Below are 14,313 nucleotides of genomic sequence, written 5' to 3'. Positions count from 1 at the left end.
TCTATCTATCTATCTATCTATCTATCTATCTATCTATCTATCTATCTATCTATCTATCTATCTATCTATCTATCTATCTATCTATCTATCTATCTATCTATCGATTTGGTTATTCTTATTAACTACAATATTTTTTAAGCATTATAACTTTTTCCCTGATCTTACCACTGTTAAAATTAATGATTTGTTCAAATTTGTCTTGAAATTTCACACGGTGCAATTAAACATGGCGCCATCTATACCTAAATGTCTTCATAAATTACGCACTTGTTTTGATTTAATCAATAAGGTTATAAATAAAAACTAAACCATTTATTAAAAGTTTTACTTACCCGCCAGCTACTAAATGTATAATCGTATCCCTTTGTCCTTGGGACATGCTCAAATTTAAAATCCTTTACAAAATATAGTCCAAAATGAAACAACAAACTTAATACGCAATTTGTTTGCTTTTCGGAGTTTTTTTTCTTCTTTTTGTTTTTTTGGTTACAAGTGAGAGAGTATAGGTATAAACCAAAATTGTTTATTTTTGTTACTGTTTTTAGTTCTTCAGGTAAATGTTTGTAAACACTAAAAAACTATAAAAATTAGTTATTAGTGAAGTTTGTTTTGTTTTTAATATTCAAAACAAATCAAAAAGAAACCCGGCTTCTTAATACGAAAAAAAAACAAACGAGTGCATTGAGAAACCAAAACAAACACACGTACACTGTTAAAACGATTCACGTACAAACACACGAACCCGAGTAATTTTTAAATGAAAAGCACAAAAACAAGAACCGGTAAGTAGAGATAACACTAATAATGTTGTTTTTGTAAAGTTTTATTTATTGTTTTTATTGTTTTTGACACACACTTGCAAATTAATTTTAGTTTTTTGTAACAAAACAAAAACACGAAGAATTAAAGAATTCGACAAAAATTTTAGAAAAATATATTGTGAAAATATTTTTTATAAATTTTTTTTAAAATATAATTTTATATAAAAGTTAATTTTATTATTTTGTTTTGTTGTAGGTGTGACCGTCACAAATTGTTTAAAAAAAGACTAAAAACGTGTTTTTTATAGAAATATTTGGCTTTTGTTACTTAGTGTTGTTTGGCAAAAATTTATAGACGGATTTGGCCGCTTACATGTTGTCAATCCGCTTTTCCTTAAAGGAAAAATTTACAATTTTTTTTTGCTTTAACAAGTTATTTTTCACTTTTTTCGCTTGCAGTTTGTTCAAGTATTTATTCGGCACAAACAATTATAAATTGTGACAAAAGATTCTCTGGGTTTTTGCTTATTACACAAGAGCTTTTTTTCTTGATTTTTTTTTTTATTATTGTAATTGTGGCCACCAAAAGTAAAATATTTCTATTTCTATTAAAATTGTTTTCAAGATCTTTATGAAGGTTATGTAATTTTATTATTCAATTCCTCAAAAATGTATGTTTGAAATTATGAAAATTAATTTTCTTTGCTTAAAGTTTCACAAATACAATTTTTTCTTTAACAATTTGTTTTTTCATTAATTTCTTTCTTTTTTTAACAAAAAAAATTAATCGATTTTTCTCGAAACAATTTATTTCTTTTTTTTTAACTAAAATTCCTCTTTACTTATATGCACTTTGTTGTTGTTTCGCTAAAAAAAAAACTCGTGTTTTCTTTCTTCTTTTTTGCACTTCACTTAATTGTTTTGCATAATTAATTAATCTTTCAATTAAATAATGCAAAATTCACTGTACTGAGTTTGTTGTTGCTGTAGTTAAAAAGTATATCGCTCGTATATTTGAATTTGTTTGTTTGAGGGTCTGTGTTTTATTTTATTCTGATTGGTACCGTTCTCGTTGAATTCTGTTTTAAAAATGAATTTTTTCTCATTCGTATATTTTGTGTGAAATTTTGAACTTTTTTTCTTTGCTTTTGTGTTTTGTGTGTTTTCTTTATTGTACTATTTGTTTTGGTCGTTATTTTGACATTTGCTTTTGCTATAAATCAACGAGTAATGTGTTCGATGTTTTGATGTTAGAGGGCGCTGTTGATTTTACTTTTTCAAAAGTGGTTGCCACTCGATAACATTAATATATTCTAGAATACAATGGGTATAAATAAATGAAATGAGAATGAAAATTATAAAAATAATATAAGTAAATATAAATAATATAATATATAATCAAAAAAAACTTCAAATATTTGTGAGACTGTAGAACTGTAGACACTTGTCCAAATGGGGTTCGTTCCTTGTTTGATTTTATAAAAGGACCATTAAAGTAGCCTAGAAGTACTGTTTAAAGGGTCATAAATAAAATAACACAAGTCGAAAAACTTTGAAGAATACCAAATCCCTGAGAGCACGCTATATTTTGTATTTTTTATAAATTCAGGACTGTGCGATTATTATACAAAAATCGTTATAAAATTTTGCTCGATTTAGTTTGGTGAATATCAGAACATAATTAATCCTACCTCTCATATAAGTCCTATTCAGATCCACCAGTTTTAACCATCATAATTAACTCTTCAAAAGCTAGCTTAAAATTCCCGTATGGTAACGAAATTCTACATAAATAAGTTTTAAAGCAACAATAATCTCCCTACAAAATCTCACCCACATCTGCTTAAAAAAATTATCATAGCTTGACTAAAAATACACTCGTAAATATAAAATTTGACAAAACCAAGTTTTATAGAAACCAAAATATCTGTACTAAATTGTCTGGGGATCGGTCTATATAAAATTCTGCTCAGAACATAATAATAATAATAATAATAATAGCATTATAGTTTTTAGTCTAGTCTATGTTCTACTAAATGGTCTAGCCTACAGAATATTCTTTAGTCTAGTCTACAACCTAGTCTACTCTACTTTGTAGTCTAGTCCATAGTCTAGCCTATGGTCTAGTTTATAGTCTGGTCTATGGTCTTGTATATAGTCTAGTATAAAGTCTAGTCTAAAGTCTAGTCTATAGTCTAGTCTAAAGTCTAGTCTATAGTCTAGTATAAAGTCTAGTCTATAGTCTAGTCTATAGTCAAGTCTATAGTCTAGTCCATAGTCTAGTCTATAGTCTAGTCTATAGTCTAGTCTATAGTCTAGTCTATAGTCTAGTCTATAGTCTAGTCTATAGTATAGTCTATAGTCTAGTCTATAGTCTAGTCTATAGTCTAGTCTATAGTATAGTCTATAGTCTAGTCTATAGTCTAATTTATAGTCTAGCCTATAGTCTAGCCTATAGTCTAGTCTATAGTCTAGTCTATAGTCTAGTCTATAGTCTAGTCTATAGCCTACTCTATAGTCTGGTCTATAGTCTAGTCTATTGTCTAGTCTATAGGCTTGTGTATAGTCTAATTTATAGCCTAGTATATATTCTAATCTATAGTATAGTCTTGTCTATAGTCTATTTTATGGTCTAGTATAGTTCATAGCTTAGTCTATAGCTTATTCTATAGTATAGACAATAATCTAGGCTATAGTCGAGGCTATATTCGAGTATAGAGTCTAGATTCTACGGTATCGTATATTTAGAAAAAAATACCACATTAGATAAAAAAAATAGTGAGCAAAACAGTGTAGAATTTTCCATCCCTGGTGTCTATGAAAAGACTAACTGCAAGTCCACACTATGTAATTTCTTTTGGGAAATTTTGATTTTGGATATTGAGACCTGGTTCACACTGGGAATTTTGTGTGTAGGAGAAAGACAGGATTGATATTCCTTTCTCCCTCTCTCATACACAAAAATCAAAAGTTTCCTAGTGTAAACCAGGTCTAAGGAAACTTCAAAAGAGAATTAAGAAAAAGTTTCTCCACAAAATGTTCCTAGTGCGAACCAGGTCTAAAGAGTTGTAATAGTGTAAAAACGCTTTTTTACACTGTGAAAAATTTACAAGACCTTTAAAATATAAAACAATTTCAGGTTTTTGCTTTTTAGGTTAATTTTTTTGTTATTTTTTATTTTTATTCATGTTCTAAATAACATTATTTTTATACACTTAAAAATATCACCGATTTTATTTTCAATTTTCAATAATAATATTGTTTTTCTTAAAAAAAATAAACAATTTAGAATTAAACAATATTATACGAAATTTAAATAAATGATGATTTACTGGAAAAATTATTAAAAGTAATTAATTGTTATAAATATATGATATTATTAAAAAGTAAAGTAAATAAAAAAATATATAAAATAATAAATACTTAAAAAGGTTTTAATATAAATATTTCATTTATTTGTTTTAAATTGTTTTTTAGTTTCTTTTTTAGTTTTTTTTGATATATTGTATTGAATTTAAATACGTCAATTTGATTGTTTAATTTTTTTGCTTATTTCTTTGTAGATTTTATTTATAACACTATTTTGTTGGATTTTAAATATTTTTTAGGTTTCGGTTTTCGTTTAATATGATTTATTTTTTTTTGGTTTGGTTTTACGTTTTTAAAAATTTTTGACGGGGTTAAGAGTGGTGTGTTTTATTTTTTTTTAATATTTTTATTAAATTGTGTTTTTGCTATTTTAAATGATTTTATTAAAAAAAATTATTAATTTAAATTGTTAATACTTAAATATAAATTGAATTTTATTTTTACATATTGTTTTTTTGTTTGTTTCTATTTCAACTAAAAATATATATTTTAATTAAAATATTTCCATTTATAATGTTTTCAACTGGTCCTTTTGCCTCTTTACTGTGTCATAAACTGACTTCCTTATTGACTGCTGTCTTCATTTTGGAATTGATTTCCAATTAAAGCCTTCTTAAAGCTACGATTTGTCGTTGCTAAGCCTTTCTACTTATACATTCCTTTTAAACTATTATCATTACTAAAAAAAAACTAAAATAATTTACTTGTTAATTGCTAATTTTTAAAATTCTTTTTTTTAATTAATAATTTTAAAAATAATATATTTTATAATATTAAGCCGCAACTTTAACTGAAAATAAAAGAATATTTTTATATTTTGTTTTAAATTTCATTCTAAGAAACCTATTAAAAAACTAATGTGCTAAAAAAACTTAGTTATTTTAAGGCTAAACTTTATAATTTTATTACCTTTTTGCTTGTTTTGTCTTAAATTTAAAATTATGAATTTATTTTATTGTTTTTTTTTTAATTAAAATTATTAAACGTTTCATTTAACTTGTTGTTGTGTTATTCTTATTCCCCTTTTTATGTTTTTAATTTAAACATTTATTAAATTCCCTAAAATCTATATTTTATTGAAAATTTCTTTTACGTTTTTCGGTTTTTTAACTTTTTTTTTTGGTTTTTCTTCAAGCTAAAATTATTTGAAATTTTCGCAATTTATTATTTTCTAAAACTCGAAGCTAAAGTCTTATTTTTATTCAATTTAAAACATTTTAATTTACGTTTTTCTTTTTTATTTATTTATTATTTTTTGTTAAATATTTAAATATATAATTTTGTTTTAAATCCTTAAAATTTAATCATAAGGATGGAGGTGTGTGATTTCGAAGTGCGCCATATAGTTTATATTATTATATATTTTATATTTTTTTATTTAAATTTTTTTCTTTAGTTTTTTTATTTAGAGAATAAAATCCTTAACAGTCTAATAAAAAAATTGAATTTTTTTAAATGGACCTTTTTATTTAATAATTTTTTATTTAGTTTTTTTTTATAATAATATTTAATACAATATGTTAAATAATTGTAAAGGTAAAATTCAATAATTGTATAGAGTTTTGTTTTTGTTTTATTTTGTTAATAGAGAAATTATTGTTTTTGCAGAAAGCTTTTTACTTAATAATAGAGTGTTTTTGTTTATTTTTCAGATACATAAGATTTTCAAAATGCCTTTTGAAAAGAGAGTTTTAAAAAAGGATTTTAAGTCTATAGTCAATATGATTTCTTTTAGTGTAGCTTATGTTTGTAGTGTAGAAACGGCCTAAAAGCAGGGTTTGCAAATATGTTTAAAGTTATGCCAGTGTATGGAAAAAGGTCAATTATATTTGAAAAATAGGGTTCTATAAATCGACTTTCGAATAATCGAACAATCGACTTTTTGTCGAAAAAAGTCGAAAAGTCGAAGTCGACTATTTTGTTCCAAAAATGTCGATAACTCGACTATCGTCTATGAAAAAAGTCGACTTTGTAAATAAAAGTCGGAGTCGAAAAAAGTCGAAAGTCGGAAAAAGTCGAAAATAGTCGAAAAGTCGAATATAGTCGATAGTCGAAAAGTCGAATATATTCGAAAGTCGGAAAAAGTAGAAAATAGTCGAAAAAAGTCGAAAAGTCGGAAAAAGTCGAAAAATCGTAAAAAGTCGGAAAAAGTCGGAAAAAATCGGAAAAAGTCGGAAAGTCGGAAAAAGTCGAAAAGTCGACTTTTAATTAAATGAAAAAAGTCGAAAAATCGACTTTTAACTAAATGCAAACAGTCGAAAGTCAAATTTTCGACTTTTCGTTTCAACTATAGAACCCAATTGAAAATGTCAAATTATTTTATTTATTTATTCATTTTATATTTTATCCAAAATGTCAAATTATTTAATTAATTAATTCCCATAGAAATACTTCTCTTTAACTTTATAATAGTTTCACACTTCAGCTTAAGATATATCCAATCAGTAAGAATATATAATGGTTTATACCTTTTATATTAATGTCGAATGATTGATCTTTTAGATGATATAACAAATTTTACAAATTAAGAGATCATCCTACTGTTAGAACATCTAGAAATTTATCCAAAAACGGGGAATTTTCTAACATTAAGATTATATATCTCGATAGGGATTATAAAATTCCAATTTCGTATTCAAAGTATTTCTAATCTTTAGAAAACATTACATTGGTTTCTGACTTTCGACCTTTTGCATTTTATGAAAATTCGACTTTTCCACTTTTTGCATTTAGTTAAAAGTCGATTTCTAATCTTTAGAAAACTTTACATTGGTTTCTGAGTTTTGACATTTTTAATAGGGTTCTATAGTTGAAACGAAAAGTCGACTTTTCGACTTTTTGCATTTTATGAAAATTCGAATTTTCGACTTTTTTCATTTAATTAAAAGTCGACTTTTCGACTTTTAATTTCAAACTAACTAACTAACTAACTAGTGCTCCAATATCCTCTGATAGTATACAATATTCGCATCGGAATATTGCATACTATCGGTATATACACATTTTTCGATTTCAGATGAAAGTTAATTTGTGTCTACTAGAAATGCTACCTCCCGATATACAGATCATAAATGCTGATTACATTTTATATAAAGACAGCCCAGCAAACATAAAACGAAGTATTTTTAAAAGAATAACCTTTATCACTACTTTAAAAGTAGCACTAAGTGAATTTGTTTAGCTTCTGTATAAGTGATGTTTATTGACTTCCAAAGAAGCGAAAAGAATCCAATTTTGTTTAATTATTTTTTTTTACTGAATTTTTTTTAATTAAACACATTTTATATTGGATTTGATTAATTAATTAGTGTAATTTATTTAGTTATACTAATACTAATTTGAAACAAATTAGTTGTATTCCATAACACTACGATTTTACTTCCTAATAACTGCAAAAAAATACTCCCTAAGAATGACTTCAGATGTAATGAATTTGGAATGAAATAAGAAAGAACATCCCTCCTATGACAAGCCTGTGTTCAAAATCATTATTTCTTCAGGTATTTTTCAGTACTTCCATGGAGTAAAAAATACTTCCTTTTTCGCTTATTTAGAAGTTATTTTTTTAGCTGAGAGGATAATCTTTTGATTATTTAAAGAAGTCCGTAATAAATGTTGTTTCGCAATTTAAAATGGATCTTCGACTTGGAAAAGAAAAGAGTTAAGGAAAGGAAAGAATTCAGCTCAAGTATTTGGAAAGACAAATTAAAATATTTTCTTTGTTTCAAAAAAATCTATTAGAAAATTTTTTATTTTCTCGGATCCTCTATAAGCTGAACTTTCTTTCTCTAATTTTTCTACTCCGATTAGAAATGGTTCTCCTGGAAAATTTCGGCATAATAATAGAATAACCGATATCCTAACCATCAGATGTTATTGTGACTTTGATATGTTAAATATGTTAGAAACAGTGTAGAGATCACAGATACAAGCCGAATGTATATTTTTCAAGCCGTGCCGCCGCCGTCTTCTTTCGGCTCAAAAGCTAAGACGGCTTAAACGTAGCCGCTGATAAAGATCATTTTGCATCGGCTTGTATCTCTGGTAGAGATGCGGAAAGTATTCTTTTACTCAAACATTTGGAAAGGCAAAATTAAACATTCTTATTACTTTTATTAATATTTTAAAAAATTTTCGTTTTCCCGTCCTCGAATGAATTAATATTCTTTCATCTTATCGCATTTAGAATTAGTTTGAATTTAGATTTTGGAATTAGAGGAATTTGGAATTTAGGATAGAATTCTGCTCAAGCATTCGGAAAGGCAAAATAGAACATTTTCTTTACTTTATAAAATCAATTAGAAAATTTTCCATTTCCCCTGTCCTAATCTGAAATTTCTTTCCCTAATCCTAATCACAAAAGGACTCTTATTGATATCATTAGAATTTAAACTATTTTTAATTATGCTTCTTAAAATAGTTCTTTAAGTAACTCTACAGGACATTGTGTAAACTAGGGGAATATCATTAAATAGATTAATGTACACGCAGAGAAAAAATATATTTGTGGTAACCATAATCTAAGAGCAACATATTATGGTTAGAATTATGGTTAAATTTAAAACATATTATGATCATTATTAGTATAATAACCTATCATATTATGATTAAATATAGTCCGAATATTTCATCATAATATAGTGATAATGTGATGTTGTAATATCATCTTGTAGTTTCAAGCAACCACATTATGGTTTCATGAAATCATATAATGGCTTCAATTAATCATATTATTGTTTGAAGTAACCATATTATGGTTACAAGTAGTCACATGTCTTCATGGAATTATGGTTACATATTAAACATAATATGGTTAGTCTTATGTGCTCGGCGTAAAATGTAATTATTTGTTAATTTTCTTTTAAACAAACACAAAACTTCCAAGCACTGATTTTCCCATAAGAAAAATATATATTATCGTCCTATAATCAGAGATCAATGGCTCGTTTTTATACATGATAATCTTCCAGTCGATTGTCTGAAGAACCTAGATAATGAACATATTATATTTTAAAGGGCTACGAGTGCTAGTTGATCCAAAACAACTAGAAGCTCTGGAACAAGTTCTACTACTTTCTATCTACTGTCAGAAAATTATTAGTTGAAGTCGATCGGCAAAGCTGAAACTGGGATTAACATGTCCAAGATTGTAGGAAGTATTAAAGCAGACAATATTTGAATCTAAAAAGTATATTGGAAACAAAAAAACTGAAGCTCTCAAATAATTACCTCAATCTCTTAGTTATATTCCTAAACATTTTATATACCATTTATTCCTTTTTATCCTTAATATCCTTTTTTAAATCTCTCTTTTTTCTCATATTTCCCTAAATCTACATTTTGTTTAAGCATATAAATATTTATGTTACTATATATTGAACGGGATCATAAACAACTACATACCATGGAATAAGTATAATCTTAATCTGTTTTTCTTCTAACGACGATATTTTCATAAGCATTAGATTTTCTTTAATTAGAAAAAACTCACCATGATTGATTTTATCATACTCAGTTTACTTCAAATTATGTCTTAATTTTTATTAATATATCACATTTGATCGGCTCTTTGTTTTAGACCATCGACATCGTCATCGTCTTCTTCATCGTCATTATCGGGATCGGTAGGACTTATAGGTGACATTTCAACACTGTCCAGCAGCGGTGTTTTCTCTTCACTACAACCGCCAGAACCAGTAGTGCTATCCATGGAGAAGATTTTCGCCAACTCAATACCACTTATGGAACGTCTTGTTGGCGAGTCGTCGGGTGAAGAATTGTCTTGGGTTAGGCTGCCATTGCGACTGCCGTTGTCGCTACTGGTATCGGTGTTGGTATTGGAGGCGGCAGTGTTTAGTAAAGTTTTGAACACAGGATTACGTGAGGATTTCTTGGGAGATCTCGAGGTGGTGGTATCTACGCTATGGACATTCGAAGATGGTGATGGAGTCGAAGTAGTCGAGTTTGGTTTATCCAAATGACACGATGAAGAGGACGACGACGAGTGCTGATGATGTTGAGGACTGAGATTGTAAGCAGTACCAGCTGGGCTAGTTAAATTCTGTTGGCAGGATAAAGTTGCCAAAGAGGTGGTTTTAATATTGGTCGTTTTTAAGCGATTTATAGAGCATGAACTCCAGCTTAGCTGATTGGGGTGGGAACGCTTAGTAAATGTGCCAGATTTAGCGCTGTTAGCTGCTGTGGAATGCTGTTGTTGCTGTGATTGCTGTTGTTGATAATATTCCCCGTAACCGTACTTTGATTTAGTTGGCGCTTGATGATGTCTGTTATGTGATCTCTGTGTATTAGATTGGGGTGGAGGTATATTTTGATTTTGATAATGACCTCCTTGAATATTATTGTCTTCATTGAAACTGGTATCGTCTTCGGATAGATAGCAAGGATCTGAACCATCCAAAGGCATGGTGTTGTTAATGGCTGTTTGCTTAAGGGTCGTTTCAAATGTTACCAAATGTCTTTCCGAATAAGATTTGCGTGCATCCATTACCCTTAAATAATCAGAGGAATCGCCTAAATCTTCACTTTTCGAGCTGCAATAACGTCGATTGCCATTGGGTGGATTATTGCAGAAACTAGTGGTGACAGTTATTTCGGGACCCAATGTGTGATTGGAACCCATAATTTCATGTATGGATCCACCACGATTTAAGGATTGTCTACTATGACTACGACTACCATACGAAGAAGAGCTATCATAGTGATTGTCTCTCAAAGAGGAGGGTGATAGACGTGCCGAATGATTGGGAGAAGTCTCGAGTAATGAATCATTCGATTTGGCTATGCGATTTTTGCGATAAAACTTACTATCACGCCACATGGTCTGACGCGAACTGGAGGAGCCTGAAGCAGTGGCTGGCCGTTGCAATTCCAACGAAGTGCCACATTGAGCTAGCATAGTTGAAGAACCGGGCGACGAGGTAATCATTTGGCCCGGTGATGTGTCGTACATGATAACCTGACTAGATGTTTTGCTAATGCGAAATGAGGCATGAGTCAATTTCTTGTATTTCTCGCTCTGAACATTGACACGATTGTCGGAATGTACGCGATCGGTTATGGGCATGAAGGCATTATCTATGCGTCTTTCTTCTTCTAGGGAGCGAAATGCCAAACGATTGACATTTTTCAAATGTTGTTTGTCGGTATTGGAGCCCCTTTTTAAGGGTGACATGTCCTCAAAAGAACTTACACGGTATTTTTGCGAAAATACCTCAATGGTGCCCGATCTCTTCGAGGGCGACGTGGTGTAGATAGAGTTCTGATCATTTACCAATATTTTGGGTGGATCAAATTGTTGAGTTTGATTTTGCTGTTGAGCTTGAGCCTGGCTACCGGAACTTGAAGCCAAACTAGAGTTGCTGGAATTGGTAGTGGCGGTGACTAGGATTTTGGGTGACAATGAGACAGGAAAATGTTGAGGTCTAAGATTACCAGTTGACCCAGAAGAGCTAGAGGCTCCTGAACAAGTTCCCTCATCAATATTGAGAAAATTACTGGGAGATGTCTCCCGGCAAGGCGAGGAAATGGCAGAATCTTGAGATACCATACTGCGTGGTATGGTAGCTAATTCCAAACAGGTTTCATGACCCGCTGTAGTAGTGGCTATAATAACATCCTCTACACCTTCATCTATAGGTGAAGAAATGGATTGAAAACTGCTTAAACGAAAGCTGGACGTGGATAGATCATTATCAGTTAGAGAGCCAAAGGCAGAATCTTGGGAAGGATTGCTGCGACCATATTTTAAACATTTCAAGGAATATTCTAAACGCCGGCTTTTAGAATTCTTAAAGTTGCACATATCCGCAGTCAATTGATGATTAAAAGAGCTACCAACTGTAGATGAAGAAGATGAGGACGAGGAAGAGGACGAAGATGACGAGGCATGAGAAGTAGCTGTATGATTGTGATTGACTGTTAAGTTGCCTAAATTTTCTTTTAAATTAATGGTCTCATAATCAGACACCTCCAATTGGGTAGTTATGGAAGATTGATCTGTATCTTCATGTGAAACTATGGTAGTGGCTGTAACACTTGTGGCACTTTCCGATGAACAAATGCTGCCCCTATTTGCTGTAATGGCACCTTTTAAGTTTAAATCACTATCACATGTAGAACTGCAACGTATCATGGGCTGAGAGGGTGCTTGCTGTTGTTGCTGCTGCTGCTGTTGCTGTGACTGTTGTTGTATCTCCTTTTCCGGCCTTTGAGAATTAAACAATTCTTGTGTAGAATTGTCCTCAAGTTGGGTGGTATTGTCACAGTAGTGAATGGGTGATTCCATAGGATCATACTGTGACTTTTGACACAAATACGGTTGGCTATGATAATAACCTATGGCCAAGGTATGTTGTGAACCATTATGAGTGTGCTCATGTTGATGGTAATGGTGTTGTTGATGCAGTTGTTGCTGCTGATAATGATGTTTCATACGTTGCAATTGTTTTGCTTGAAAATTACAACCCACTATGATTTCATCAAGTAGCCCTTCTTCCGAATCACTTGAAATACAATCAAATGATTCCATTGTTCGACTTAAGCTATTGTTGATTATGGTTGCACCATCATCATCATCATACGTATAGTGTGTAGTCGTAGTAGACAAATCCGGAAAATATTCGTAGAAATATAACAAAGCATAGAAGTTAGTCAGCGAGGGTCGAAGGAGAAAAAAAAGAAGAAAGGGAGAGAGAAAAAGAAAAATAAATTGTTTTAGTTTAGTTTTTATGATGTCAAGTATATTTGAGGTTATGTTTTTCTTTCTTTTTTTTTGTAATAACAATTGTTGTAATAATAGTTGTAAGTAGTTTCTTCATTTTCATCTACAACCTCCTCATCATCAATATGATTATGATTGGTTGTAGATGAAGCAAAAGTTTAAGGGTGTATTGAGTATGTTTTGGGTTTGATTATGTCTGCCAATTGTTGTTGAAAAAGCATGATATATGTATGTTGCACTAATGTGGTACACAGTGAGTGTGTTTATTATGATTTTAGTAAAGTCAGGAACCGGAACTAGGAAACATGCAATTAACATTTTGACATATATACATTTATTTACTTTTTAAGATTTCTGCAACGTTCACAGACTAACATCAAGAATTGTAAGTAATTTAACATGTTGGTAATTGCATATGAAATCAATTATCTTAAATGTAAAGTTGCAATTACATATATTGTGAGGTTTCATGCTTAGTTCAATTTGTATGTTTAAATATGATGTTTGGTGCTATTAGTAGTGATCATAAATTTCATGTAACGATTTTCAAATCTTAAGTTGGAAATGATTTGTTTAAAATATAAAATTTTCCGTAAATTGTTTTTTGAATCATTTCAATATTTTGAAGACATCAAGTAGATATTAGAGCATACTGAAAGAACAAGTCATGCGAGCTCTAAAAATCATTTACTACTTTCCCTACAAGTAAGGGGATAAAAAAATGATACGAATTCGTATTGCTTGGAAGAAAAATGTTGTTGAGACAACAATCATATTAATATTTGCGGAAGAAACCCCCTTCGGGAGTATTTATCAATAGGAATTAGAATGATAGCAGGTGATAAGCATAGCTCAAGTGCTTCATGGATAGAACATTAATTAAGCCATCCCGATTGTGGTTATAAGTTTCTAAAACTGTTAATGTTTCTCCAAAGACTATAGGGAAATGGTATGGATATATGGGGAAAGATATTATATTAGCAGTTGTAAAATAGTCTGGAATAAAAAGATCAATTCCATGAAGAATTGTGATATAGATCCCGCATCGTTCCTTATATTCGATGCGTCATTAACTATGAAGAGCATGTGAAAAGGACAGTGAGGCTTTAGAGCACTTTCTTTACCACTGTCAGCATTCGTCGAAATTAGATCCAAGTATCTTGCCAAGTAAGCTTTAACTGAATACTCTTCCAAAAGAAAAGGTTTACATTATATGGATACCAGCACACTTGGGAGTAGTTGGCAAAGAAAGAGCAAATGTAATGGTTTTATAGAGAAGGGAGCTCAAGGTAGTTAACCTAAAGAATATAAGACAATTCGATGTAACGAAAGCAGAATTAACAAGTAAGAGTTCTATATTCGGCTGTGCCGAATCTTATATACCCTTCACCATGATGTGTTTAAAGCCTTTTGTACCTTTTGAAGAACGAAAAAGTACCAAAA

The 14,313-nt window shown here is 30.1% G+C and overlaps 2 protein-coding genes across 5 annotated transcripts in view; both read right to left on the bottom strand.

Moving 5' to 3' along the window:
* LOC111678131 (mitochondrial carrier protein Rim2) overlaps positions 1–913 on the bottom strand; it is a 25,441-nt gene extending 24,528 nt beyond the window's left edge. For 2 of the 4 annotated variants that reach the window (XM_023439385.2, XM_046945182.1), the window contains exon 1: positions 333–913. In XM_023439385.2, the coding sequence (XP_023295153.1) occupies positions 333–379 (47 nt within the window). In that variant the 5' untranslated portion in view covers positions 380–913. The remainder of the gene's footprint in view (positions 1–332) is intronic. The other 2 variants (XM_023439386.2, XM_023439387.2) reach the window with 1 other exon arrangement.
* Positions 914–8,926: 8,013 nt separating this feature from the next.
* Positions 8,927–14,313, bottom strand: part of LOC111678130 (serine-rich adhesin for platelets) — a 91,600-nt gene continuing 86,213 nt past the window's right edge. The window contains exon 11 of the mRNA XM_046949196.1: positions 8,927–12,913. Within this exon, the coding sequence (XP_046805152.1) occupies positions 9,682–12,913 (3,232 nt within the window). The 3' untranslated portion in view covers positions 8,927–9,681. The remainder of the gene's footprint in view (positions 12,914–14,313) is intronic.

This window comes from Lucilia cuprina, chromosome 2 (genome assembly GCF_022045245.1).
Source record: "Lucilia cuprina isolate Lc7/37 chromosome 2, ASM2204524v1, whole genome shotgun sequence".
NCBI classification, from domain to species: domain Eukaryota; kingdom Metazoa; phylum Arthropoda; class Insecta; order Diptera; family Calliphoridae; genus Lucilia; species Lucilia cuprina.
The sequence above is the reverse complement of the archived record's forward strand: the minus strand, read 5'-3'. Positions and strand labels throughout refer to the sequence as shown.